This window comes from Bidens hawaiensis, unplaced genomic scaffold (assembly GCF_021521415.1).
Source record: "Bidens hawaiensis isolate Kalapana, Puna unplaced genomic scaffold, B.hawaiensis_p1.1 tig00014033_1, whole genome shotgun sequence".
Lineage (NCBI taxonomy): Eukaryota > Viridiplantae > Streptophyta > Magnoliopsida > Asterales > Asteraceae > Bidens > Bidens hawaiensis.
In genome coordinates this window covers 91,209-118,125 of record NW_027492204.1, presented here as the reverse complement: position 1 = coordinate 118,125, position 26,917 = coordinate 91,209, and the positions used below count along the sequence as shown (strand labels likewise).

Genomic DNA, 26,917 nt, shown 5'->3' with positions numbered 1-26,917 from the left:
CAGTTAATTAGTGTTCGATTTCTCATAGAAGGTTAAATTGTGTGATGCATGTGTCTGTTTGTTGCTGAGATTGTTGAAATAGATCGTTAAACCCTAGAGTTTGTTCGTAGGAGGTTAATTTTTGTGCTGCATGTGTCTGTTTATTGTTGAGATTGTTGAAATGGATCGTTAAAACCGCATAATTTGATTTGTCGATTCGTGCATTTTGGTTATTTCAGTTAATTGCTGTTACAGAAGCTTAATTTGTGTGATGCATGTGTCTGTTTATTATCGAGCTTGTTGAAATAGATAGTAAAAACTTGAATTTGATTTATTGGTGATGTTAGTGTTTTTAATTAGAAGATTGTGGTTATTTGCAGTTAATTGCTGTTAAATCTGATAGAAGGTTAATTCGTGTGATGCATGTGTGTGTTTATTGTTGAAACTGTTGGAATAGATCGTTAAACTATTGAATTTGATTTATCGATGATGTTCGGGGTTTGAATTCGCATGTTATGGTTGTTGATTTGGTTATTTTCATTAATTGCTGTTATCAGGCATTAATGCTCGAGTTAGGATCGTTTATTATTTATTAGTTAATTGTTAATTTGTATACATTTTTAATTATTTTTATATGTTGAGAAAACACTTAAACGAGCCTAAGCTCGGCTTGACCTCGCTGCTTGTGTGCGGTACCTTAAATGAGCTAAAGCTCGGCTAGTCGGATTTTCAGGCTCGAGCTCGGCTCATGAATGGTATATTAAGGCTCGAGCTCGGCTCGTTTGTTATTTATTAATTTATTTATATACATTATTTAATTATTTTTATATTTTGAGAAAAACCTTAGACGAGCCTAAGGTCAGCTCGAGCTAGCTGTTGGTGCGCAGTACCTTAGATGAGCCAAAGCTCGGCTTGTCGCCTTTTCAGGGTCGCGCTCAGCTCATTTATTATTTATTAATTAATTAATATACATTTTTAATTATTTTTATATTTTGAGAAAAATCTTAAACGAGCCTAAGGTCAGCTCAAGCTAAATAAGGCTCGGCTCTTTTCGAGCTTTTTATCGTCAAACTCTAGTATTTGATTTATCAATGATGTTAGGGTTTTTGATTCACATATTGTGGTTATTGATATTGATTTGGTTGTTTACAGATAGTTGCTTATATCAGGCATTAATCAGAAAGTTAAGCCTCAATCTCCCATTGCTGTTACTGGAAGAAGTTATTTGATTGTGATTTTGAAGAATGATGAATAAGGAAGAGGTGAAAAAGGTTTCAGCTGAAGATTTACAACTGGTAGGTTAATTATAAATGCTATTATATAATTGTTTAATTGAATTTACTTATTTATTAGTGTTTTTATCCAGGTACAACATCTTATAGAAAGGTGTATTCAACTTTATATGAACCAAAATGAAGTTGTTGCTACGCTACAACAACAAGCAAAAATCGAACCTACTTTTACCAAACTTGGTAATCTTTTTACGACTTTTAAATTCAGAAGAAACATCTGTGCCTTTTTCATATTTAATTAGTATTTTTTTATCACTTTATTTTCAGTTTGGCAAAAGCTTGAAGAAGAAAATCAAGTTTTTTTCAAGCAGTATCACATTAGGCTGATCTTGAAGGACCAGATATTGTCATATTGAGGTTCAATGAATTACTTGATAAACAAGCAAAAATGATGAAACAAATGTCTCCTGCTACTGGAGCAGCTTCGGTTCCTATTACCGACGGGACTCATATTCCTTCATGTAAGATATTTAACACTGTAGCGGTTCGGGTAGGTTTTGGGCTAAAACCGAAATTCGGTTAATTATTGATATTTGTTCGAATTTTGTTTTTTCAGTTTTAATATTTGGGCCTCAAATACTTGGGCCGACAAAATACAGGCCCAAAATAATGAATTTGGTCCTAAATGTTTTTAATAATTAATGATTAATTGATTCTTATACATTTGGGCTAAAATATTCGGGTAAAGATATTTATTAAACTCTTATAAGTTACCTAACATTCAAAATTGAAAAATATTCGGTTCAGTTTGTTTTTTTGGTTTTTGGTACATGCAAAACCAAAACCGAATGAAAATATCGTTTTTTACGAAAACACAAAACCAAACCGTTGGTTTCTTGCTTGTGTTTAGTTTTTTCTGTTCGATTTTTTTGTTTTTATCGGTCGCGGTCGGTTTTACTCGGGGCTAGGGGTGCAAACGAGCCGAGCTACTCGAGCTCGGGTCGATAAAAAAGCCAAGATCGAGCTTGTTTAGTTACTCAGTCGGTTTTTGGGCTTGTTTCAAGCTTTTTATGCTTTCCTCTTTTGGACGTCTATGTATTAGTTTCTCACGGCATAGTCGGGCTTTGGCTCATTTAAATCACTACACGAGCTCGAGCCGAGATTAGGCTCGTTTAATTTCTCAAAATATATAAAAATAATTAAAAGTCGTAAATAATAAATGAGCTGAACCCGATCTTGAAAAAACAATTTACAAGACGATCTTGAGCTTTAGAGAAAGAACTCGAAACAAGCAGAGATCGAGCTCTAGTTATTTAAAACGAGCCGAGCTCAAGCCTAGTCGAGCTTGGGCTCGACTCGTTTACACTCCAACTTTGGGCTAAAATATTTTGGTTAGACTATCCCTTTTCCTTTTGGTTCTATTTTATTTTACGCCAGTCATTAATATGAATTAATATAATAAAATGTACTGAAACAGGTCGGGTTGACCAAAAACATTATCGTATCAAAAGAATTTTGTTTAAGAATATCTTGAAGTAGAGTGTCCTGAATGATTCCAAAAATAATATTATTTCACTAAGAACTGTATTTTTTAGTAAGATGGTATATGTGGTTTTATGCATTAGGAACACACTTTGGATCCCTTTCAGCATTCCTTTCTGTTAATTATTTATTTTCTATTTTAATCTTTGGACCTTTAAGAGGAAATATAATCTAAAATGGGTGAATTCATAAGTTATTCCATTGCTCATATATTTTATTTATTTAACAGCGCATCAAAACTCTTCATGCTATGCACCGGATAACTCACAAGCTATGAACATAGAGAACATGCAACAACCGGCAGTTGTCAAAATGCCAGGTGAACTCACTAATGGCGGGCCGGCACTACACCCAAGCATGCAATCTGGTGTAGGTATGTCTGGTTTGTCGAGATGTGATAACATGTCACAAAACCTACAAACGAACCAGCATGCAAATGCGGGAAGTATGAATGGAATGAGTGATGAACACTCGTTTATGTATAATCCTGCGAATAATGTTAATCCTGCAAATAATGTTGTAGCTAGACATCCCGTAATGCCAGAGGTGATGCGTATTCCATCCTTTATTGGTGAATATTTGAACCCGAAGCCCGTGAATGACCCAATTGTTGAACCCGATTCATCATCATTTGGGTTTTTGAGCCAGATTCCTAGAAACTTTAGCTTCTCAGATTTGACAGCTGATTTCAATATTAGTTCAGGTTCTATCTCTTTCTCTGATATGTGTAAAACCAAAATAACTGACGCATAAACGAAATGACCAGTATAACCGAGAACCGGAGTATTCGAACCCAAACTAAGACTAACGGTTTGGTTTTATGTTTTCTTTTTCAAATAAAAAAACGAACAGAACCGACTTTTATTATTGAATTTATTCGGTTTTTGGTTTAAATTTTGAACTCAAAACCAATCCATGCACACCCCTAGTGCCAACCAACCAACATTTTTGAATTTCTGAAAAATTTATTGTATTTTATATGTTATTTTAACCAAAATAATCTTGAAAAATGAATACACATTATTAGGACTTCTGATTCATAAAATCCCGTTGTCGAAGCAGGCCAAGTCAACTCAATACACTTTTTGTCCAATTTTTGTTACTCTATAAATAAGTTGTGCTTGATATAATTACCCTAATAATCTAAGTTTTTTAATTAAACAGTTTAGTAGGGTGTGTATGCATTGCAAATATACTTTGGGCTACTTTCAAACCATCTGATCTGTACCAAGTAACAACTACCAACCGAACTCGTCTGAGCCTTTTTAGAAATTGTCTGTTTTGGCCCGTTATCTGGCACGAGCCAAACCATATATTAATTCATGTACATTTTATTTCAGATATATTGGACAGCTATTTTGGGTCACTTTACTTGCCAGCAGATACAGAATCCTTGAACTCTCATGGTAATGGAGACATTCAAGGTATGATTTTCTTTTAGAACTAAAAAATGTTATTTTTTAAAAATTATGAAGTGGGAATTGATATCTACCGTGAAATAATAAATGGTTCGAATCAATTGAAGGAGTTCTGAAGGTTTTCGCAGTGACTAATCTATGTTTACTCATGTTAGTAAATGATTTATAGACTGCATTATTCCAAGAATTAGATTATTGTTTGATTAGTTTGGTTTCTTAATCATATTTAACACATTAATAGATTGTACTGAAGAAATTGATTTTCATTAAAAAAATTGTCAAAATTCATCTGTATGCAGTTTATTTATATGAATTGGTTTGATAATAAATTGCTTGAAGATTAGTGAATATGCACACTTTCTTTCTCAATATACTGATTAGAACCTTGTATTGCAGGTAGCCATTTTGATCATGTAGGCAACTTTTGGTAAACAATTCGTGCATGTGAACAAACAAATAGCGTTCTGTTGGTGGATATTTGTTTAGATGGCAACCTTTTTTCGGTTTTATATAGATTGGTAGATTGCTATTTTAAGAATTTTGCTTTCATTTTATTTTATTTTGGTATAAGTTATGGTTATGAACTAGGATTGCTTTAACAAAGAGATTTTTTATGAGAGTTTATGATTATTATTTAAACTTTAATGACATTAATCAACAACCATTTCCGAATTTTTAGGTGTTCTTAAAATGATTCTTTTAATTCTGTGCTCTCATGGTCTCTCTCCCTTTGATCTCAACAGTTACTCATGTTTCTGCCACCAAATAAACTGTATTAACATGTGTTCAAATTTCAATTAAGTTTTGAGTTTTGCAATTTATAAAGGACTTGCAGCGCGTTAGCTTGTTACCCGTTTGCCTTATGTCTTATTACCCATTTGTCTTATGTCTTGATATAACGTGTAAACATTATATCTTAAAATGGGTATGGATATTCTATTGACAAATTTATTAAAAAAAACCATTTAAGTATTCGGTCATCATGTGAGTTGGAACTTATGTTTATAGTTCTTACCGAATAAAGGGCGAACAAAAAATTACTTGATGAATCAAATTTACACAAAGAACAAACAATCCCCTGAAAATAGCAAATTTGGGATAAAACCGATGGGATAATTATAAGAGATGTGAATTTCTTACATGACGCAAACTTAACATGAAATTCACAAGCAGGGCCGTCTCTAAGAATCATTAACATATTTTGGGTCAAGGCCGAAATGTGCTAAAATTTAACATGAGCATACTTGATTATGATTTTGATTGTGCAAAAAAAAAATTGTTTATAAAAATAGGGCTTAATTGAGTTGAGTAATTGGTTTTGAACATAAAAAAATGATAATAAACAAATTTCCCGGCCTCAAGGGGTGATCGGGTCACGGGTCGTTGACTACCCTGCCCTCTTATTCAGCCAGCCATGTTCACAAGTTTTGGTTTTGTCTAAACTGGCCGGGTTCGAGTAGACCGAGCAAGTTTGCGGATTGAACCATTTTTATGTTGCTTTTTTTTATAGAAAAGTACGTTTTTATGTCATAACTCTACATTTACAGTTAAAAACCTAAAAGGTTTTAAGTTTCAATAGCCCCACTCGGTAAAGTATCCTCCTAGCTAGACATATGAAGAACAATAATTATGAATACGATAAAAAAAAGTTCTTAAGTCCGCTACTAGCTCTAATTTAAAACGCTAAAACCCCAAAAGAAAACATACTACTAGTCTAATGACTCATGAACCCTTTAATCCAAAGCATACATACTATAACTTTAACCCAAGAACTCGTTCAACTCATTTACAAACCGAGATACAGATCTTAAGACTGGCTGTTATGGAGTAGCTTTAACCCTCAAGTTAAAGCGTCACGTCACGTTAAAGCTTCACCCTTTAACACCGTGCTAACGGTTCTAAAGGCTCACCATTTTCTTCTTTGCACCCCCACCCTTCCCTACGTAGTGTTCCGGGCAGGCCACGTCACTTTACCACCCACAACGAGGGGCCTACTAAGTAAACAAGTCATGTCCGGGTTCATTAATGAAGCGGCCCAAGTGATATTAATAAGAAACCGAAGGGCTTATTGTGTAATTATGCTCTTATATAAAAATTCAAATTAAAACTTCTGATTTCAATTCCATAATCCAGATTTTTCAACGCGTAGACGAAAGATATCAAAAGAAGCTGCAGTTTGTTAAAGATCTCCAGATTTAATTACAATGGTGAGTGTTCGTGATTTCGTATTCAGTTTATGTTAACTTTTTGATTGTTTTCTTCGATTTAATGAATTCAAAACCCTAACTTTTGTTCCAACGTGATTTGTGTTAATTGTTGATTAAAATTTTATAATTTGAGCTTGTGTTTATGAAGAAGTGAGTGATCTGAGCTTAGGGTAGATGAATTGATGCTAAATTGGGGATTTTGGGATGGTTTGATGAACTAGAGTTTTGAAATTGGGGATTTAGGGTTTGTTGATTCACAGAATCACAGTTAGAAGTTAAGATGATATGATTTGGAGTTTGAACAATTTATCGATTCTATAGGGGTATTAAACGGGGTGGCGGGTCCAACCTGACATGAACCCAAAACGCGTCAGATACGTGAACCTGAATACGACACACATGTTCGCGGATTGACCCGGCCGAAAGTTTTTATCTTTTTTCACATACGAATACTTTAATTTACATTTTTAAAGCAAAAAATTTACAAATTTATAGAAACATGCCATTTTAATTGTAAAATCTTATGCTAAGCTATTTTTAGCTTTCAATTTTAGCATAAGTTACCGAAGCAAATTAATTTATTACATAAAATATATTTTATAAAATAAATTGGTTAAATGGGTCCGGGTTTAACCGGAACACAGGCCATTGAGATAAGCGGGGTCGTCCCAAAGCTGACTGGAACCTTTTATACCAAACCTGGGAATTTTGTGTTAGGTTTGTGTCCTGTTTCGTGTTGTGTCAGAAATTCACACCCTTAGTTTTCAGGGTGTTTATGGAGAACAATCGAGGAGAGAGAAGCCGAGAGGACGCAATCATGGGTTAACTCAGCAGAAAAGACAAGAGATCAAAGAAGCTTTTGAGCTGTTTGATACTGATGGATCTGGTATGCTGTTAATCCATATTATTATATGCTAATTTTGTTCAAATTTAAAAGTATTTAACTTTGAGTGATTTAACCTTTTTAAAAATATAGGCACCATTGATGCCAAGGAGTTGAATGTTGCAATGAGGTATGAGTTTGCAATTAACACCGCTACATACAATAATCTTATGTATGAAATTATGCATACAATAATATCTTATCTTGGTTTAATTTCAGGGCCCTTGGTTTTGAAATGACAGAGGAGGTAACTTCTAACCTTTTTGACACATTTGCTCTTGGTTGATAATTATGTAATAAAACTATTACCTTGTTGTCTGCATTAAACATTAACTTCCGGTTACGTCCAACCCGTTTGACCCGTTCTCTTTTTAGCTAAACATTATTAAACCAGTTTGACCCGTTTGTAGTTAAAAGCAACCCAAATTGATCATTTCATAAGTTAATGGGTTGAAATTACCACATCTACCTAAATCTTAGAATAAAACTACTTAGCAGGTTGTCTGCGTTAAACATACTGCAGGTAACTTTCAACCCGTTTGACTCGTTTCTATTCTAGCTAAACCATTTATATACCCATTCGACTTATTTGCAATAAAAAGTAACCCAAATTTGACCATTACATAAGTTAATGATTTGCAACTACCATCACATCTACCCTGAATCTTTGAATAAAATTGCATTCCAGGTTGCCTGCATCAGAAATATATTTGGCTAGTTTTCAACTTGTTTGACCCATTTCCTTTCTACCTAAACTTTTTTGTACCCATTTGTAATTAGAAGTAACCCAAACTAACCATTTCATAAGTTAATGGGCTGAAATTGCCTCCACTACCCTAAATCTTTGATAAGACTATGTGTTACTAGGTTGCCTGAATTAACATTAACATTAACATAGGGTAACTTCTAACCCATTTGACCCTTTCCTTTGTACCTAAACTTTTTTGTACATCCAAATCAACCATTTCATAAATTAGCAGATCGAACTTGCCATCTCTACCTGAAATCTTTGAATAAAACTACATATATTTTGGGTAACTTCCTACCCGTTTGACCTGTTCCCTTTCTGGCTAAAACTTTTAGTATCCATTTGACTGTTTTTAATTAAATGTAACCCGAATCAACCATATCGTATTGTTAATCAGTTGTCATTTATGGCACACATGTAGTTAATAGATGTTCTTTGTTTCATTCCTTTTCAGCAAATTAATCAAATGATAGCTGATGTGGACAAAGATGGAAGTGGTGCAATTGATTTTGATGAATTTGTGTACATGATGACTGCTAAAATTGGTGAAAGAGACAGTAAACAGGAGCTTACAAAAGCATTTCAAATCATAGACCAAGATAAAAATGTAACCTTTTATATTATTTTACTCATTATTTTGTTTAAACAAAAGTTAGATACTAATGCTTCTTTGATGAATACACAGGGGAAGATATCAGCTTCTGATATTAAAAACATTGCTAAGGAGTTAGGTGAACATTTTACTGACGCGGAGATCAATGAGATGGTTGAGGAAGCCGATCGTGATCGTGAGTTTTATTTAAAATATTTTTTAATTTCAAAGAAGATTATAATTTAGTTAGTTTTTTATTAGAGTAAATTACCTGGATGGTAATCCAAATTCCAACGGTATGCCTAGATTTTTTTAACATGAAAAATGTCATCCTTATTATATCTCTTCCATTTCATTTCAAATAAAATGATCCAATTACAATAAAGAGGCAGGTAAGCGGGCAACAAGTTGCGCCGCCACCCCCTTTTGAATGGCAAAACCGATCCTACTGAAAATAAAATTATTGTGCTTTGGCGTCGTTGAGTTACTGTGCACGACCCTAGATTTTTGTTTTGGTTATTAAACACAGACGGAATTGCAGGACCCATATTTTGTTTTAGTTTTTTAAATGTTAAGGGACATTCTGGTCATTTCACACTCGATAAACAGAAAAGGTTAATGGCGTATATGTAAGAGACCATTAGTGTTACGTTTATGCATAACATGGGCCCAACGTATTTTCCTATAGACCAAAACCAATACCATAGGGACCATCGGTGTAGTTTACTCTTTTTAATAATTGAGGTTTTTAAATCGTTTAATTTTATATTTATGTAAATGATGTTGCATTGCATGTCATGTTTATATCTTGTTTGATGTATTATTTGTATTGTTTAGGTGATGGAGAAGTTAGTGCAGATGAGTTCATGAGGATGATGAAGAGAACTTCATATGGATTTTAGGCTATTTATATTTTATCATATGGTATGTAAAATCTATTTTATGTATGTTGGTAAATGACAGGTTGATGTTATGTAGATTGGTTTGATTTTTATTATATGCATTTGGATTTATGTTTTTGCGATGGCCCAGATCATTAGGCCTTATTAGATTGATTTATGGACTACTAATTCAGTGTTTGCATCGACCCAATATAATTTACGGTTAGCCTTTACTTGTACTTGTAACTCGTTCTTTTCTTGGTCTATATCTTCAACGCTTGTGTGTTCTATGTCATGCTAATCTCCTAAGAGCTATGACATGTTCAAGCGTATGTTCTATTCGAGGCGTGGTAATACTTTTCACGTTTGGAGGTTGATCTAACATAAACCATGATTGCAGTTGCATATATTTAAAAAAAATGTGATAGTTTACTATATTCAAATATAGTTTCTTTTTCAATGTAGTTCTTATGGCTAGTTGAATTACAGTAGGGGATTGTGAAATATAAGTGTGCTAGTGTATAAAACCATAAGTTGAGTACATGAGAACTGCATAATGAATTTGTTTTTGGTGCTTCGAATGTGATAAGTAAACGGTTATATAAGCGCTTCCGTTTTTTTCTTCTGCTAATTCTGATTATCTTTATGCAATACGTACAAATGTATTATACAATTGTTGCAGTTTTTAACATAACAAACGAAATGGTCTGTTGAACTTGTACACACTATTTTAGTGACTAAGATTGGAACGGTCAAAAAGGTTGTAAATAATATGAATGCAAACGAGTGAATTGAATTGTCGAGTTTTTAATTTAATCTAAATTTAAGAATAAACGTAAACTTATTATTAAAAAAAGTTTACTATCTTTTATTTTAATATAGTATTGCTATATTTTTATAATATATTTTTTCAATACTATGCCATTTCTTTTCATTTTAAGGGAGAATTGGACATCGGAACCCTATATATCACAAAACAAAACACCCGTTAGATGTTAGTTAACCACGTAACCGCCGTCGTCGCTATCATCTAATTAATGCTTCAAACTCTGGTGGCGAGTGCGAGTATGACGGAAATATGGAGATGGAGAGTTAACTTTTTGAAAAACCTCTTCCCTAATTTATTTTCGATTTGTTTTGTCTTTCACGCCGTGACCATTGAGAACGTTGGCCCTTAAGGGGGTCAAAAAATATCGAATGTTACGGACCGAAACCACTGCAACCGATTGTGAATTCATATAACGGTTACGTTCATTTATATTTATAACTATTTTTCGAGCCAACATTTAGTAATGCACTTTACTAAAGAAACAAAGTATCATTTCACAAAAGGATGTAATGGTTCGGATGGGGTGTTTGGTTTATCTTTTGTATGTGATTTAATTGTCTATGATTTTGGGACTTTACCACGAGGAATTAAGATTTCATCTATGGGTTTCTTTTTTCCAGTTTATTATGACGTTGAGAAGAATCATAGTTTTTTGTCAAATAACGGGGGTTTCACTAAATAACTTTATATGTGTTAATTTTATTTTCATTTTTTGAAAAAATAAATATTCAAATAATCTACTATTATTTTCCATCCATTTGTCCCATTTTGTTAGATTTTAGCCTAAAGTGCGACGTGAATTGTTAAAACCTATTGGTTTTTTTAGGATAAGGTATACTTAATACAATTATTATTTCACAGTTAAATTTTATAATATTTGGTGTAACAAATTTAAAAATGAATATTATACAACTACGACCTTTCGACTCAAAATCAATTTTTTCATTGAAAGGTAAGAAAAAAGAAATCAATCATCCTGTCAAATAGACTATCAGGTATGGAACACGATTTGCCGATGAAAGAGTACATGTGGCAAGCGGCGCCGGCGGTGTTCACCGCCCCTCCCTTCGTGGTGCCGCTAGCGGTAAAAAATCGGTGGATTTTCCACGATTAAAACACCGTCGGGGAAACCTTTAAACCTTTTTTTTAATATATTCCATGTGGGTTTTCTTGATCCAAAGAGAAAGAGATAGAATGAAGAAGTAGTAGAAGATTGGGGTATGGGGGATGAGTTGCAGAGAAATAGGGTTAATACTTGAGAGGATGGTTGGGGATATTATTTATATATTTTTTAATATTACGTTGTTTTAGTCTTTAGTTACTTTGAATTTTAATATATTAATTAATAGTATTATGTTTTTATTGAATCTTCTAAATGTAATTTTTTTTATTTAAATTATTAGATGTAATATAATGTACGTTTAATATTAAATAATTTTTTCTTTTGTTATTGAAAATAAATAACTCTAAAAAAATAAAATAAATTTTATTTTGAGTTATATAATATTATATTTTATTTGTAAAGGAGGAAAATGATGAGTAGGTAAATTGGTGACCATTTCATGAATATTGTGAAGGAGAGTGTACTGGAATATAGCATGATGTGTCGCTGACGTGGCGTTGTAAATTGAGAAGCAAAATGGTATACACACTTGATAGTCTAAGGGGGGAGGGGTGGTTCCATTTTCATCACCCACCACACCTAATGGTGTTGTGCCACCTCACCCCACAACATTCTATCACTAGTGATGGAATTTAGTGGGAGTGGTGGTAGTGTGATGAGTTTTAATATACATACATATATATATATATATATATATAGGTTTTTGTGTGAGTGTGATGAGTTTTAATATACATACATACATATATGTATATAGGTAATTATGATTCGGTCATATATCTCGCGTGATGGCTATCACGCTGGATCCCCCATCACGCGTGATGGGGGCACCGGTTGCGGTATTGATGGGTATATCTAGCATGATGGTTGGCTATCTAGCTCCACCCCATCCCCCGTAATACCTACATAATACTATTTGATTTGAATGAAATACCTAAGTATCACCAAACAAAAATGATATTAGTAACCAAACATAAATAACACCGTCGCAACGTACGGATAACCTTGCTAGTAGTCCTGCATTTTATATCTAAATTAAACATATTATTAAGATTATTTTATTAGGATATACTTAAAAATTTGGAAATCCTTCTCCAATGGAGCAACAAACACTAAAAGTACCACGACAAAATAGATCGCTTGTTTCTTGGTTTCGCGACATAAGTTTGAAGCAGTCTTCTCCCAATCTGTCAATCAATCAATCAATCATGCCCAGTAAAATTCCACCGACATCAAAGCTATAAGTAGGGTCTGGGGAGGGTGGGATGTAGGCACACCGTACCTCTATCCAAAGGAATAAAGAGGTGACTTCCAGAGAGACCCTCGGCTCTAAGTACATGTGTATGAAGCAAAATAAAGGAAATCAAAGTTTAACAGTTATATAAAAACTACTACTAATTATAATAATATTAATAATAAGATCACAGTTTAACAGCTATATAAAAGCTAATAATAATAATAATAATAATATATGTAAGGGAAATACCATTATGGTATGTGACCTAAATAAGTTAAGTCTAAGCCCTAAGGTATTCAATTCTCTCTAAAAATCCTTAACTTTAATTCTACTTCTCCACGAATTCCTATCCTCAACCATGTCCTCGGAGAGGTTCAGGTCTATCAAATCATGCCTAATCCTCTCATCCCAAGTCAATTTCGGTCGTCCTCTACCCCTCCTCCCCTCTATAGTAATGTTTTCTACGGATCTAACAGGATTCGTCGTCTGTCTTCTTTTTACATGTCCAAACTATCTCAATCTCCACTCTCTTATCTTGTCTGCTATGTTCGCCACCCCTAATCTCTCGCGAAACACACCGTTTCTTATTCGGTCTAGCCTTGTGTGCCCACACATCCAACGTAGCATTCTCATTTCTGCTACCGCCATCTTCCGCACTTGTGCCGTCTTGATGGCCCAACAATCTGTTTCATATAGCATTGCAGGTCTAACTGCCACCCTATAGAATTTTCCCTTTAGTTTAGTCGGGAAACTCTTGTCGCACAATATACCTGTGGCTGCTTTCCATCTACACCATCCTACCTGAACTCGGTGGGTCACATCCAACGTAGCATTCTCATTTCTGCTACCTCCATCTTCTCCCAATCTGTGTGAATCACAAAGTTTTGGTGCATTATCAAGATCATAACCACAATAACTATCAGCTGCTAGTCAACAAAATTAGTTTAAAAAGTGTTAATAAATAAATAAATAAATAAATAAATAAACAACATTATCATTTGAAAAACAAGATGTCAACAAAGAAAATACCAATTGCCTTGCACTCTACTGCAGGAGGAGAAGCCATGCAAGTCATAAGATTTAAACAAAGCATGTAAAGAATTATAAAATGCATGATACTTTTCTCCATTTTAAATTTTGAGTAAAAAATATTATGAGGTAAAGGAACAACTATGACGTTGACGATAAATGAATACATGTATTTATAACATTTTTCATCACAAGTTTATAGAATAACACATAGTAATTAATTTCTCTGTTTGAGCATTAAATAGAATGATATCTTTTATATATGTTAAAACCTGAGCATTAAATAGATATTAATTTCTCGTAAGCATAAAAATAGATTTAAGCTCCTGGACCTATCATATAGCAGTTGAGATTAATAATTTTAAAAAACATTATAGTTTTCTATTTACATGGTATATTATCATATTTTAGTGGTGTGTTTTATTTTAAACGTATCTCTCTCATATGAGAGAGATAAATTGAGAACACGTTTAGTTATAATAATTTGAAGAACCATTTTTCACCACTCATTTATTAAACATTTGTGGATCCAATTAAATTAGATTAAAATAATAAAAAACTTACTTATAATAATTAAATGCTACTTAAAATTACTATAAAGTATAAAAGGACAGACGATCCAGTAATTAATCACCCATAGGAAACCACCTAATTTTAAGATTTTTATATATATCTTCTTATTAAAATGCCTTATTACATATTTACCCAACCATCTTAACTAAATTATATATTCCCCAAACTCATAAAAAATTACCTAATTACCCTCTTTAACTCCTATCAAATTAAACAACCTTCATTTGTTTCATTCTAAAAAGTTTTCCTCCTATGCATCTTTCCATCTACGTGACTAAGATTTACAAGAGAATCAAGAGGATGATTTCCGATGATTAAAAAAATTAAAGAAATTAGGGAAATATGTGATGGATTGTTTTAAGGGTAAAATAATAATATAATAAAAGTTTTTTAATAAAATAGATAAATATGTAACATATATGGTTTAGTAAGGAGAAATATGTAATTGATGTTTAAAGGTTGGATAAATATATAATAAATGATCTTAGTGTGGGAAAATATGTAAATGCCTAGCATCACATCATCATGTTTATCAAAAATCTTTTATAATGTGATTGTTTATTTTTAACAAAACCAAAATAAAACATAATGGTTAAGAAAAAACTATTGAAAAAACAATCTGAAACATAACTGTCATATCTAACAAAGAGTAAAGTTAAAATAAAAAGTACAATAAAAATGCGAAGTGTGAGAATGATTCTAATCCATTGATCTTAATTTTGGATGGTTGAGATTAATTTAAGAATAAAAATTGATGAAAAGGGCATGAAGATAATAACTCACTTATGACAACTTTTTCTCTTCACATGCAAGGCATATGTCAATTCATTCATAATTTTAAAACGTCTATAACTTTTTCATACGTCATTTTTTAGAAAGTTTTTTTACCGTAATAACAAGCGTTTTTTTATCTTTAATATGAATATCATATTGCTATATAAAATTAAAAAAAATTGGTGGGTTTTTTTTATATTGTGTTATTTGATTGTCCATTGTGTTATTTAATTAAGTTTATATGCATTGTGTTATAGATTTTAGTCATTGTATTTTCAGTTGTTACTCATATTAAAGATAAAAATTAAAACAACGATTACGTCATTGTGTCTTTGTGCTCAACATTAGTTTTTCTACTTATCATTGGGTTTTAGTCATTGTCTTAAACATTCACTTAATTTGAGAAAAATAGTGTTATGTTTAATGTGTATTACGTTCAAGTCATTGTGTCATATGTAGTTTCCATTGTGTTTTGCGTTTAAGGTCATTGTGTTATATGTATTTTACCATTGTGTCTTACGTGTCAGGTCATTATGTTATATGTATTTTACCATTGTGTCTTACGTTTCAGGTCATTGTGTTATATGTATTTTACCATTGTGTCTTACGTTTCAGGTCATTGTGTTATATGTATCCATTATTGTGTTTTACGTTTCAGGTTAACGTGTAATATGTATTCATCATTGTGTTTAGTATTAGATAATTTGTTGGTATTTTTCATTACACTTACATATTATTATTACACAACGGTGTTTTTGGTATTCAAAAAAACACAATTATGAGTTGAAAGACACAATGACGAAAAAACATAATAACAAACAGAAAGACACAATGACGAAAAAAGACACAATGGTAAGCAAAAAGACACAATGGCGTAATTTTTTTTTATTTTTATATAACAAAACCATACTCATATTAAAGGAAAAAAAATGCTTGTTATTATGGTGAACTTTTTTTAAAAAGAAATATCATATGAAAAAGTTATAGACGTTTTAAAATGACGGGGGAATTAACATGCGACTTGAATGTGGAGAGGGGAATTGTGTACTCTTAATTTTATACCCTTTTTTCATTTGGTCTCTATTTAACAAATGTCAGTTTTTTATAGCTTTTCACCCTTCTCATTTTTATTGTCTTTTGTAAAATAACCCAACCCATATGACAAAATATGTATTATATATGGATAATACGTGTTAATATTATATATATGTATTTCAAATTTACACATAATTTTATTTTATAAAAGATAATGTAAATATCTTTAAATTAAATATAGATATTAAAAAGATTATAATCTAGTTGTTCTTTAATTCATGATCCTCATCCAAATCGAAAAAGGATCAAATACCTTTTCTTGAAAAACAAAAAAAACGAAATAATATAACATAAATATATAGTGTTAATTGCCGTAAATATTAGTATAATATGTTTTTTAGCTATATTTTTTATATTGTTATAGATATGGCTATTAGAGGGCAACAAACGTAGTTTCATGTAATGTAAACGTACTCCCCCTTACATCATTTTTACTAAATATACACTCCCCTGAAATTATTAGATTAGTTACTATTACCTCATAACATTATTTATATACATATTAGTCTCTACAACATTTTTTCACTTAATAATCTCCACTACATATATCAAATTAGAAACTATCAAGTATTACTACTAATTTATTTTTTTAGTGTTAATTTTGTAAATATTTATAATATCTTTTCTTTAAATTTTAATAGTATATATATTTATAATATCCTTATTTTACCTTGTAAGTTCCGAATCTGGATCACTACAGTATGATATCAACCCAAACACGATGTTAGTGCGAAATTCTAACACCGTGATGATTCAAGAACTAGATAGAAGAACAATATAAATACGATAAACACAATAATACTCCCAATGCACACGATTATATTAATAAATCGTCTGGTACATGAGATTACATTAATCGGTATTGCTCTCTTGATGGTGACTATTAAGTATATGAGAGAGATCTAGTTCTTTCAACCTAATTATCAACTAAAATATGCTTTATATAGCTAGCATTTACAAGAGGCTCAATGACCAAGCCCAACTAAGCTCAAACAGAAATCAACATGATTTTTATATTGCTAGCCCTTCCCAACCGAAATCCATAGGGATTTCGGTATTACATGCTCCAAGCCATAAAATCCATCTTGTATAATACTTCGACTCTTCTAGATTATTTCTCTCTTGTCTTGATCATGTCGTGGTCTTTTGATATGCGTCAGTCTAACCAAATCGTGACCCAACAATCTCCCCATAGACTGATGCTTTCAAAACTTTCAAAATCTTTACACAGACATGATCAACAATTTCATGTGTCTGGAACAACCCATTTAATAAACATTTATTTTGTGGTTGTTCCCGCATGCATAGTGATCAGTTGGACATACACACTCAAGTCATGAATGTCCTGGGATTCCCTTGAGCATCAACATATGTGACATCTTGCCAACTCATGTCTTTACCATCATCTAAGAACATATCTTGTTTTATAGGTTCGGTTTGTTGAGTCTTAACTTTCCAAATCTGTTTTGGTTTAGTAAAACACGAAATAACAGACTTTGAAGTTGAACTTGTTGAAATGGAACTCTCAACACTTTTAGCATTGTTTGATTTTGCAAAATTGAATTGCCCTTTACATCATTTGAGTGCAAACCTATCGTGTTAACCTTTAAACCTTGAGTGCTCTTTCACCTGAACAGTCTTCCTTTTCATTGTACGGTATAAACACTCTTTCGCCAGATGCCCACCTATTGCCACATGTGAAGCACGCCTTTATTCTCTGATTTTTCGTTGCTAAGTTCCAATCACCATCAGAAGGTTTAACTATGGAATTCCATTCCGTTGATGTTTTAGGTAAGACCCATTTCATCGGCTTAGATCGAGACTTTCCTCTTAATGTAGCTCTTTGATTATTCATATAATAGGGTACGTAAAGCCGATAAACACAATTTCTGGCTATGTGATCCAGGGTGCCACAATGGTAACAAGTTTACCTTTTAACACCAGCAGCACCTGGTGAACCTTTTCAACCTCTTAGGTTTCACCATTTTCAGCACATGAAGTAAGCATACTCGTATAGTTATAGTTCGACAGTTAATTCAGCAATACGCTTCTTAGCATCTAAGTGGTGACAACTTTTTATACTGATTCAAATGAATGGTGGTAAAACATGTCATAGGAGTTGCGATAAAACATGTCATAAAGATTCAAATGAGTGGTTAAGGCTCTACCTTATATACCACTCTTTATTTTATTATCAATCCGATGTGGGACAACTTTCACCACTTCCTTCTTAAGACTTCATTCACACACTTTAAAGACTTCCAACAGTGCACACAATGTATTCGATTATATGTCAGCTATTTTTTCATGTTTAATTCTGAGTTTCTGCTATATAATATATGCTTTGATCAAAGAATTATAGGTTACTAATTAGACTTGGCTATCTATGGACCATGGTGATGCATCAGCCTACATGAGTATTCGGTCACCTGTTTATATTTTCCCTTTTGTTTACTTATTACGTGCAACTTTTTGTCAATGTTGAAATTTGTTTGAAAGTGAAAATGTCACAAGGTTACATGTGTAGTTAGACAATCGAACCTGCATTTTTTTTACAAATACAAATTAAGTTATGGTAAACTTAATTGACTACAATTGTTTATGTTGTTTGTCGTTTAAATGTCGCCCTCACGTACTTTATATTTTCCTTACCTTTAGGTTGTTGAAATACGGGCTTTGAGCATTCTCATCCAATGCCCTATATTATGCGAGGAGTGTTTTTATAATTTAGAGAGTGATTTAGGGTTTTGTGAGTGAAGTGTTTTTATATTTTAGAAAATGTAGTGATTTTTATGTATATTTAAAAAGTTTCTGTTCATCTCCTATAATTTTTTAATATATTTTGAAAGTTGTTGTGAGTGCAGGAGAGAAATATTAATGATAAAGATATAAAAAATATTATTTAATTAAAAAAGAGAGAAAATTTAATATGTTTTAATATAATTTTAGATTTAAGAATATGAGGTTGGATGAGAATGCTCATGTCTTTTTTTTATGGTGCACATCACATGTAGAACTAAATATATGTCAGCTCTTTTCTTTTTAGTTGTTTGTTATTTTTTTTTTCAAAAACCAAATATGAGACGTTCTCCTTTTGTTTGTTGCATGATGCCTTATTCTATTTTAGTTATTTTTTTAAAACCAAATATGAGGTTTTTAAATCATTTAATTTTTTATTTATGTAAATGATGTTGCATTGTATGTTATGTTTATATCTTGTTTGATGTATTACTTGTATTGTTTAGGTGATGGAGAAGTTAGTGCAGATGAGTTCATGACGATGATGAAGAGAACTTCATATGGATTTTAGGCTATTTATATTTATCATTTGGTGTGTAAAATCTATTTATATATGTTGGTAAATGACAGAATACTGTTATGTAAATTGGCTTGATTTTTTATGATATGTGTTTGGAGTTATGTTATTGCGATGGCGCGGATCATTAGGCCTTATTAGTTTGATTTATGCACTGCTAATTCAGTGTGTGCATCAACCCAGTATACTCTACGGTTAGCCTATACTTGTACTTGTAACTCGTTCTTTCGTGGTCTATATCTTCAATGTTTGTGTGTTCTCTGTCATGTTAATCTCCTAAGAGCTATGACATGTTCAAGCGTATGTTCTATTCGAGGGGTGGCAATACTTTTCACGTTTGGATATAACATGATTGCAGTTGCATATATTTAAAAAAAATGTGATAGTTTACTATATTCAAATATAGTTTCTTTTTCAATGTAGTTCTTATGGCTAGTTGAATTACAGTAGGGGATTGTGATTTATAAGTGTGCTAGTATATAAAACCAATAATAAGTTGAGTACATGAGAACTGCATAATGAATTTGTTTCTGTTGCTTTGAATGTGATAAGAAAACGGTTTTATAAGCGCTTCTGTTTTTTTTTTTCTGCTAGTTCTGATTATCTTTATGCAATACGTACAAATGTATTATACAATTGTTGCAGCTCTTAACATAACAAACGAAATGGTTTGCTGAACTTGAACACACTATTTTAGTGACTAAGATTGGAACGTTGAAAAGGGTACGAAATGGTTTGCTGAACTAAAACACGCTATTTTAGAACCATGAAAAAGGTTGTAAATAATACGAATTAAAAATAACTGAAATGAATTGTCGAGTTTTTAATTTATCTAATTTTAAGAAAAAATGTAAACTTATTATTGAAAAATATTATTCTTTGATTTATCTTTGATTTCAATATAGCATTGCTATATTTTTATAGAATACCTTTTTCAATGCTATGTCATTCCTTTTCATTTAATTATAACAATGAAGTGCATCAATGCGTATAAACTACTTTATAACCATGTGTTTAAACTAGGTAAACATCTACTATTATAATAAATAAAAATAATTGTTGTGTCACATGGCACATATTGTCCATTTTTTGTCAAGTGACATCAATATTGCTAAATTTTGAAGTCATAACTATTTAATTAAAACAATTATTAAATATTTTAAAAAATCCATATTAATGATTAATCTCTAATTTATTGTAGTAAATAAAGTAAAAATAGTCATAATATCTAATTAAAACAATTAATAATATGTTAAACATTCCATATTAATAATTTTTTATAATTTTATAATAGTAAAAAAGTAAAAATAATAGAAATAAAAGAGCTTATGTAAAACTTTTGACACTCATTTTAGTTTGTATAAATTGATGATATCCATTTATATAAATGAAGCATAATTCATATCTTTTCGAAAGAGTATCTTGGTGGTTGATGATATTGTGTTGTTTATTATAGGCACACCACACATTTTTTAAATCTTACAAGTTAAGGCCATAAAATATACTTTAATAATATACCTGATTGGAAAATGGTTTAGTTACGGGTGTTGCAAACCGATTTTATACCAAATCATTATAAGGAGTAAGATCATGAGTAGAGTGTTCGAAATGCTAATATATTTCTTTTAAGTTGGTTGTTTATTATTATTATGATTTGTTTGTGTTCTATATTATCATTAGGAGTAAGATCATGAATCTCAAAATTGTTTGATAGATCAGGGAGGAATGATGCTTTGGTTTTCATTGAGATACTTATTTGTTATGAATAAAATCTTTGCAACAACTTTTTTTTTTACTCTGATATGTGTAATGGGTCACAACAAGTTTCATTTGAAACATGCCCACTTTTAGTATGACTTAGAACATTTCAGACATGTTTAGCTTGTATTCGACCCTTTAAGTACAAGGGTCAAATTTGCTACTTTTGTGTTCTCTTATAATTGGCAAAAAAGATGGGTCGTGTCAGTCGGCGCAACGCATATAAACCGGTTTGGTCGGTACAAGTTAGGGTCAGAACTGGTTATTTTAATAAAAATATTACTTTTGGCTTCGAACATGTTTTCTTTACATTTTTTTTTACATTTACACACAAATATAAAACTCACTCAACTGTTTAGTTTCTTGTATGCTGTTGGAATTGAGTAAAATGTGTTAATAAGATGGATTGTTTGAAACTGAAAAAAAATGTGATAAAATGCCTATAACTTTATTAGTATTACAATTTATTTGCCGAGATTACCAAATATACAGTTGCTCTTGCTTCTAGTTTTATAATCTAAGGCATGTATTAGGAAAAATAGACATGAAGTAAGTCACACAAGTTTATCTTGTTGGTTAATAATTTAATATCATTAAATCCTCAATTTGAATCCTTTTGTAATTTTTTTATTGATAAAAATTCTTGCAACTGTTAATTCAGTAGCAATATATGATGAAAGTAACACAACAATATAATTAGAAACAGTTTTTTTTATATTTCTCAGCTCTTGTGACTTTTCAAGAATTTTGATGTGTGTTTTTATACATGATTATTGCAACTTGAAAAACCGGATCATATAATAAAATAACGAATGAGACTTAATTTTTCAAACCCGTGAAATACAAGTGTTTATAACCTAGTTACGTATAAACAAAAACAATAATGTTTTATACTATCTACAAAAGGACAATGTCGGTGGTACTGTAGCAATTATACAACACTATTCTGATTTTCAAGTTTAGTCCTTTGTCATTTTGTGAATAAACTTTTGTTCTTTATAAGTTATACCAACTATAGTCCTTTGTAATTACAAGAATCATATTTTGACCTCTGATAGAATTTATAATGATTTTTTCCACTATAAGTAGCTAAATCTTAGAGTTTTAAATAAAAGTAGCAAAATCTTTTATAGACAAATACTAAATGTTAATGCATAAATGCAAGCCTACTCCTTAACTATAATCTTATTACTTTATCACTTTCTATATGAATCTCGATGAGAGAGTAAATAAGGGTGAAGACATATGTGAGCACTACTTCACCGGAGATTGATAATATCTAATATTCAAAACATATTTGTTTACTTTTTAACTTTTGAAAACGCAAAAACATTATTATTTTGTTTTATTCATGGCTGCGTGTACCGTTAAGCACGGCTGGTTAACCACTTATTAACTTATGAACGAGCTGTATTATTACAACAATACGTCCAAAACATTACAATATCTAAGACCATATTTACCGAAGGACTTTTGACCTAATAATAGCAACCAGCAATTAAAAAAATATGTTCCGTATGGTTAAAAATATTTTTAATCTAAGAATACATATAATTTAACACAAGATATATGAAGTACTAAACACTTCAGAGTTCAGACTTCACAGTCACACCGTGTGACTGTGAAGTCTGAACTCTGAAGTGTTCAGTAGGACGTGCCAGTTCCCAGTCACTTTCAACATGACTAAGCTTTCATATATATACACGTGTGTGTGTATAAATGGTTTAGGTCCCACAAAAAATATTTTCTTTACAATGTCAGTCTATGTATTTTGTTTTATTTTTGAATAAATAATATTAATGAACCTTATCAAAAGTAGTAATATATGTTTGACGTTTGTATTCTGTCTGCATGTAAAGTTAGAGACCAGTATTATTCTTTACTTAAATCCTACATCTTCTATATTGTTCTTAATAACAAAGTTAAGGCTGAGAAACCAAAACCTGTTTTCAATCTCAAGTTTCATCTATAATGGTAAGTTTGTGTTCATAATTTCATATTAAATTGCATGAAAAATCTGTATATTTGGGATGTGCACGGTTCGGTTTTGTTAATTTTCCAGATAAAATTTGGGGGTTTTCTTAATAAATTGGTATTGAAAAGATTTAAGCCCTGCTTGCGGTGCGCACATATGATGTATATATGTGTGAACCCTCGGGTGGGCAAAAGTGAAATTGCACTGATTTTGACGTTATTTTACTAATCTCGTGAAAATAACGTTAAAAGTGACGGACGGTTAATCAGGCATCATGTAGTGGCGTTGATAGCCGAAAGACAAGGGTACATGCACCGATCAGTCGGTGTCCCGATGATTGAGTGCTATGTGCCTTATGTCCAAGGCTTGATGCAAAACTACTATCGAGCCGGGGGTCTCACCGGAAGCAGCCTCTCTATCCTTATGGGGTAGAGGTAAGGCTGTCTACATCTTACCCTCCTCATACCCTACCATAGCTTTGCTATTGGTGGGATATACTGAGTACGATGATGATGATGATGATGATGTAGGGGTGTGCACGGTTTGGCTTTGGGCCAAAACGAACCAAAAACAGGAACTTCGGTTTTTGAATTTTGGAAAACCAACATGTGTCTCTTTTTTTCAAGTGTTTGATTCGGTTTTAGTTTCCAGTTTTATTATTTGAGCTTGAAAAATTTGGATTGAAAAACAGTTTGGTCCAAAATAATGAATTAGGGCCTAACCCATTTTTTAATTAATAACAAAATAATAATAAAAATAATAACTAATTGATTATTATATGTTTGGTCTAAATTATTTGAATTATATATTTATAAAATTTTTAGAAATTAATAAAAAATGAAAATCTATAAATTTGGTTCGGTTTTTATCACATGCAAGTTTTTACAAAAATATCAAACCAAACCGCTGGTTTTTGTTTAACTTCAGGTTTTTTTAGTTTTGGATCGGTTTATCGGTTTCATGTGGATCTTCTTATATGTTTAAATTTGGGTTATTAATTTATTAGGGGTTTTATGGAGAAACAAAGAAACAAAATCCTAGTGGACGTCACCATGGATTCACTCAGCAAACTAAGCAGGAGATGAAAGAAGCTTTTGACTTATTTGATGCTGATGGCAATGGTATATTAATATTATTATGAACCCATTAATATTAATATATATACAATTTCAGTGAATAATAATAATTATTTGGTTTACAAATTTAGGTACCATTGATGCTAGGGAATTGAGTAATGCAATGAGGTATGAATTATGAAGTAGAGGTGTACAAATCAGTTAATGGGCCCAAACTGGTTTGTGTTATAAACCCGACCGATTTTGTCAACGACCGGTCAAAACTGGTTTCGGTTATAAACCAGTTTGAGAGGAAAAATGTTCGAACCTTTATAATCGATTCAATCATATAAATGGCTTTGGGCTAAAAAAGGATCGGGGAAAAAAGTTCAGTTTTTTTTAAAATTGGGTCGGGTCTTTTTCTGTTTGATTCCCCAAAGTGCGAACTGGTATACGAATTGGCGGTCTGGGTTGGGCTAGAAACGGGTTTGGAACGTTTTTTTTGGCAATCTCTAGTATGAAGTATGATATCATTTAATGATACAAATAAAAAATATGATATTAATGTGTCTGATCGATTTTTTGACCCGGCTTTATTTTAGGGCCCTCGGGTTTGAAATGACGAAGGAGGTAACATTCATCCGCCGTTGATTTGCAATGTTGTTTTGTTGCTTAAAGATTTGATTTCAATTTTTTTGTAAACGTTCCAGCAAATTAACGAAATGATAGCGGAAGTAGACCGAGATGGGAGTGGTGCAATTGATTTTGATGAATTTGTGTACATGATGACTGATAAAATATGTGAGAGGAATAATAGAAGAGAGCTTACAAAAGCCTTTAGCATCCTAGATCATGATAAAAATGTAACATTTTGTACAAATTTAATATATATGTTTTTTATAGAGTTTTAAGCCAATGTATGTATTTTTTGGTGGTGAAAACAGGGGAAGATATCAATTAAAGACATAAAGAACATTGCTAAGGAGTTGGGTGTGCGATTTACAGAGGAAGAGATCGAATCAATGGTGGAGGAAGCCGATCGTGATCGTAAGTTTTGTTATTTTTTCTCAAAGCAGGTTGAAAACAATACTTAGATATGGCAATGTGTCGGGTGTAGAACTGGTTTAGGTAAACCTTGATCCCAACGCACGGTCAAAATAAGTTTGTCCCGTACCTTTGCCAAAACTCGTCGGGTATCTATCGGGTAATTACCTGTCAAATAATGGGTACATCCGCGGGCTTCGGGTAAATTATCGAGCATATTATATATTGTATTGTAGCCACTTAAAATAAATCGGGTATATTATATACCGTATAGACTTAAAAAAATCGGCCTGGTAGGAAATATGAATATAATATTTTGTATTATATGCCGTATATCCTTAGAATAATTAAATAAAGAGAAAATTATGTCGTGTATCGCCGTATCCCGTTAATTAAACGGGACGGGCCGGGCCAGGCCAGGCTAGCCCGATACTATAGTTATAAGGTAGTAAATTTTATTGGAGAATATGCTTTTACCTAGGAGTACTTAATTAACAAGTCAGGTAGGGTCAGGTGAGCTCAGGGTCGAGCAACAAACAAACTTGACTCGACTTTTTTAACAGGCTAAAACTTGAGTTCGTATTCGTCTAGTCTAGGATAAAACTCGGCTTAATCATATTCTTTCTTTTTTTTGTATGTGGGTATATTAAAAGTAAGTGCTAGATACTTTTTCTAATAGGAATTCAGATTTTTTTTAACGACTAAAATAAAAGAAAGTGTTAGATATTTTTTCTAATGAAAGTTAGGATTCTCTTTTATTTTTAACGGCTAATTTATGTCTCCTAAGAGACTTGAAGTCAAGAGACTTCCAAACCTCTTGTTGTTTAAAGGCTTTGTCTTTGCCAATGGGTCACCGACCCTATTTGGTGAAAGTTTGGATTCTTAAATGACATAATTACTTTGAGCGAGCCAACGGGCAAGCTCACATAAGCTTGAGATTATAAAAGCTATTTTCATCTGTTTGTTCGACAATTTTCGTTTTCTATATAAATGTTTTGTTTTATTTCTTGCCTCACTAATTATGAATATATATTGATTAGATGATGGAGAAGTAAATATGGAGGAGTTCGTGAGAATAATGAAGACAACTTCATATGGATACTAGGACCCTTTCCTTTGAATCATGTGGTGTATGTGTGCATGTATAATCCAAATGTAGTCATAAGTAATGACAATTATGTAATCCTTGGCTTTCTTGGTTTTTTAAGTCAATAATCTTTGCTACTAGCTCTAGGTGTAAAATGTAACCTAAAATTTCAATATGTAGCTTTTGCATTGCAAAGAAAAACTTACTATGAAAACGGGTGTCGAATCTATCATTTAGTCGATTCTTGAAAGGTAGTAGGGGATTCCATTTTCTTTCAGGCCGTTATCGTTTGAATATGGTAAAACAAATATGCATGCTAAAGTTTGTTACCTATTTATCAAGATGGACTAAAGAGTTTGCAGTCTAATGGTATCAATGTGTTAGAAAATATGAAATCTCTACAAACTGAGGAGAAGTCAAGTTCCATTTGAACTATGTAAGTTTTTTAACTGTTGAACTTAATATTTTATTTAATAAATTATTAATAATAATAGAGCTTTAGTTACAACATAAAAGAAATAATCATTTAAATTTGTTTTTAGT

The 26,917-nt window shown here is 31.9% G+C and overlaps 2 protein-coding genes and 1 pseudogene across 3 annotated transcripts; all 3 read left to right on the top strand.

Moving 5' to 3' along the window:
- The first annotated feature begins 996 nt into the window (after window positions 1–996).
- Window positions 997–4,676, top strand: LOC143545729 (uncharacterized; annotated as a pseudogene). The gene is made up of 6 exons (XR_013137484.1): window positions 997–1,274; window positions 1,346–1,451; window positions 1,539–1,732; window positions 2,983–3,456; window positions 4,094–4,177; window positions 4,568–4,676. The product of XR_013137484.1 is annotated as an uncharacterized LOC143545729 (transcript).
- Window positions 4,677–6,268: 1,592 nt separating this feature from the next.
- LOC143545728 (caltractin-like) lies at window positions 6,269–9,618 on the top strand. The gene is made up of 7 exons (XM_077037558.1): window positions 6,269–6,378; window positions 7,147–7,264; window positions 7,355–7,391; window positions 7,481–7,508; window positions 8,464–8,616; window positions 8,695–8,797; window positions 9,439–9,618. The coding sequence occupies exons 1-7, from the start codon at window positions 6,376–6,378 to the stop codon at window positions 9,501–9,503; spliced, it is 507 nt and encodes a 168-aa protein (XP_076893673.1). The 5' UTR covers window positions 6,269–6,375; the 3' UTR covers window positions 9,504–9,618.
- Window positions 9,619–23,087: 13,469 nt separating this feature from the next.
- LOC143545727 (putative calcium-binding protein CML13) lies at window positions 23,088–26,628 on the top strand. The gene is made up of 7 exons (XM_077037557.1): window positions 23,088–23,187; window positions 24,195–24,309; window positions 24,396–24,432; window positions 24,846–24,873; window positions 24,954–25,106; window positions 25,188–25,290; window positions 26,328–26,628. The coding sequence occupies exons 1-7, from the start codon at window positions 23,185–23,187 to the stop codon at window positions 26,390–26,392; spliced, it is 504 nt and encodes a 167-aa protein (XP_076893672.1). The 5' UTR covers window positions 23,088–23,184; the 3' UTR covers window positions 26,393–26,628.
- The last annotated feature ends 289 nt before the right edge of the window (window positions 26,629–26,917 follow it).

Bases quoted from the DNA above. Each gene is read 5' to 3' on its own strand.
- LOC143545728 (XM_077037558.1), top strand. The intron at 7,509-8,463 runs GTAACTTCTAAC...ATTCCTTTTCAG, and splicing joins GTTTTGAAATGACAGAGGAG to CAAATTAATCAAATGATAGC. The intron at 8,798-9,438 runs GTGAGTTTTATT...TGTATTGTTTAG, and splicing joins TGAGGAAGCCGATCGTGATC to GTGATGGAGAAGTTAGTGCA.
- LOC143545727 (XM_077037557.1), top strand. The intron at 24,433-24,845 runs GTATGAATTATG...GCTTTATTTTAG, and splicing joins GAATTGAGTAATGCAATGAG to GGCCCTCGGGTTTGAAATGA. The intron at 25,107-25,187 runs GTAACATTTTGT...TGGTGAAAACAG, and splicing joins TCCTAGATCATGATAAAAAT to GGGAAGATATCAATTAAAGA.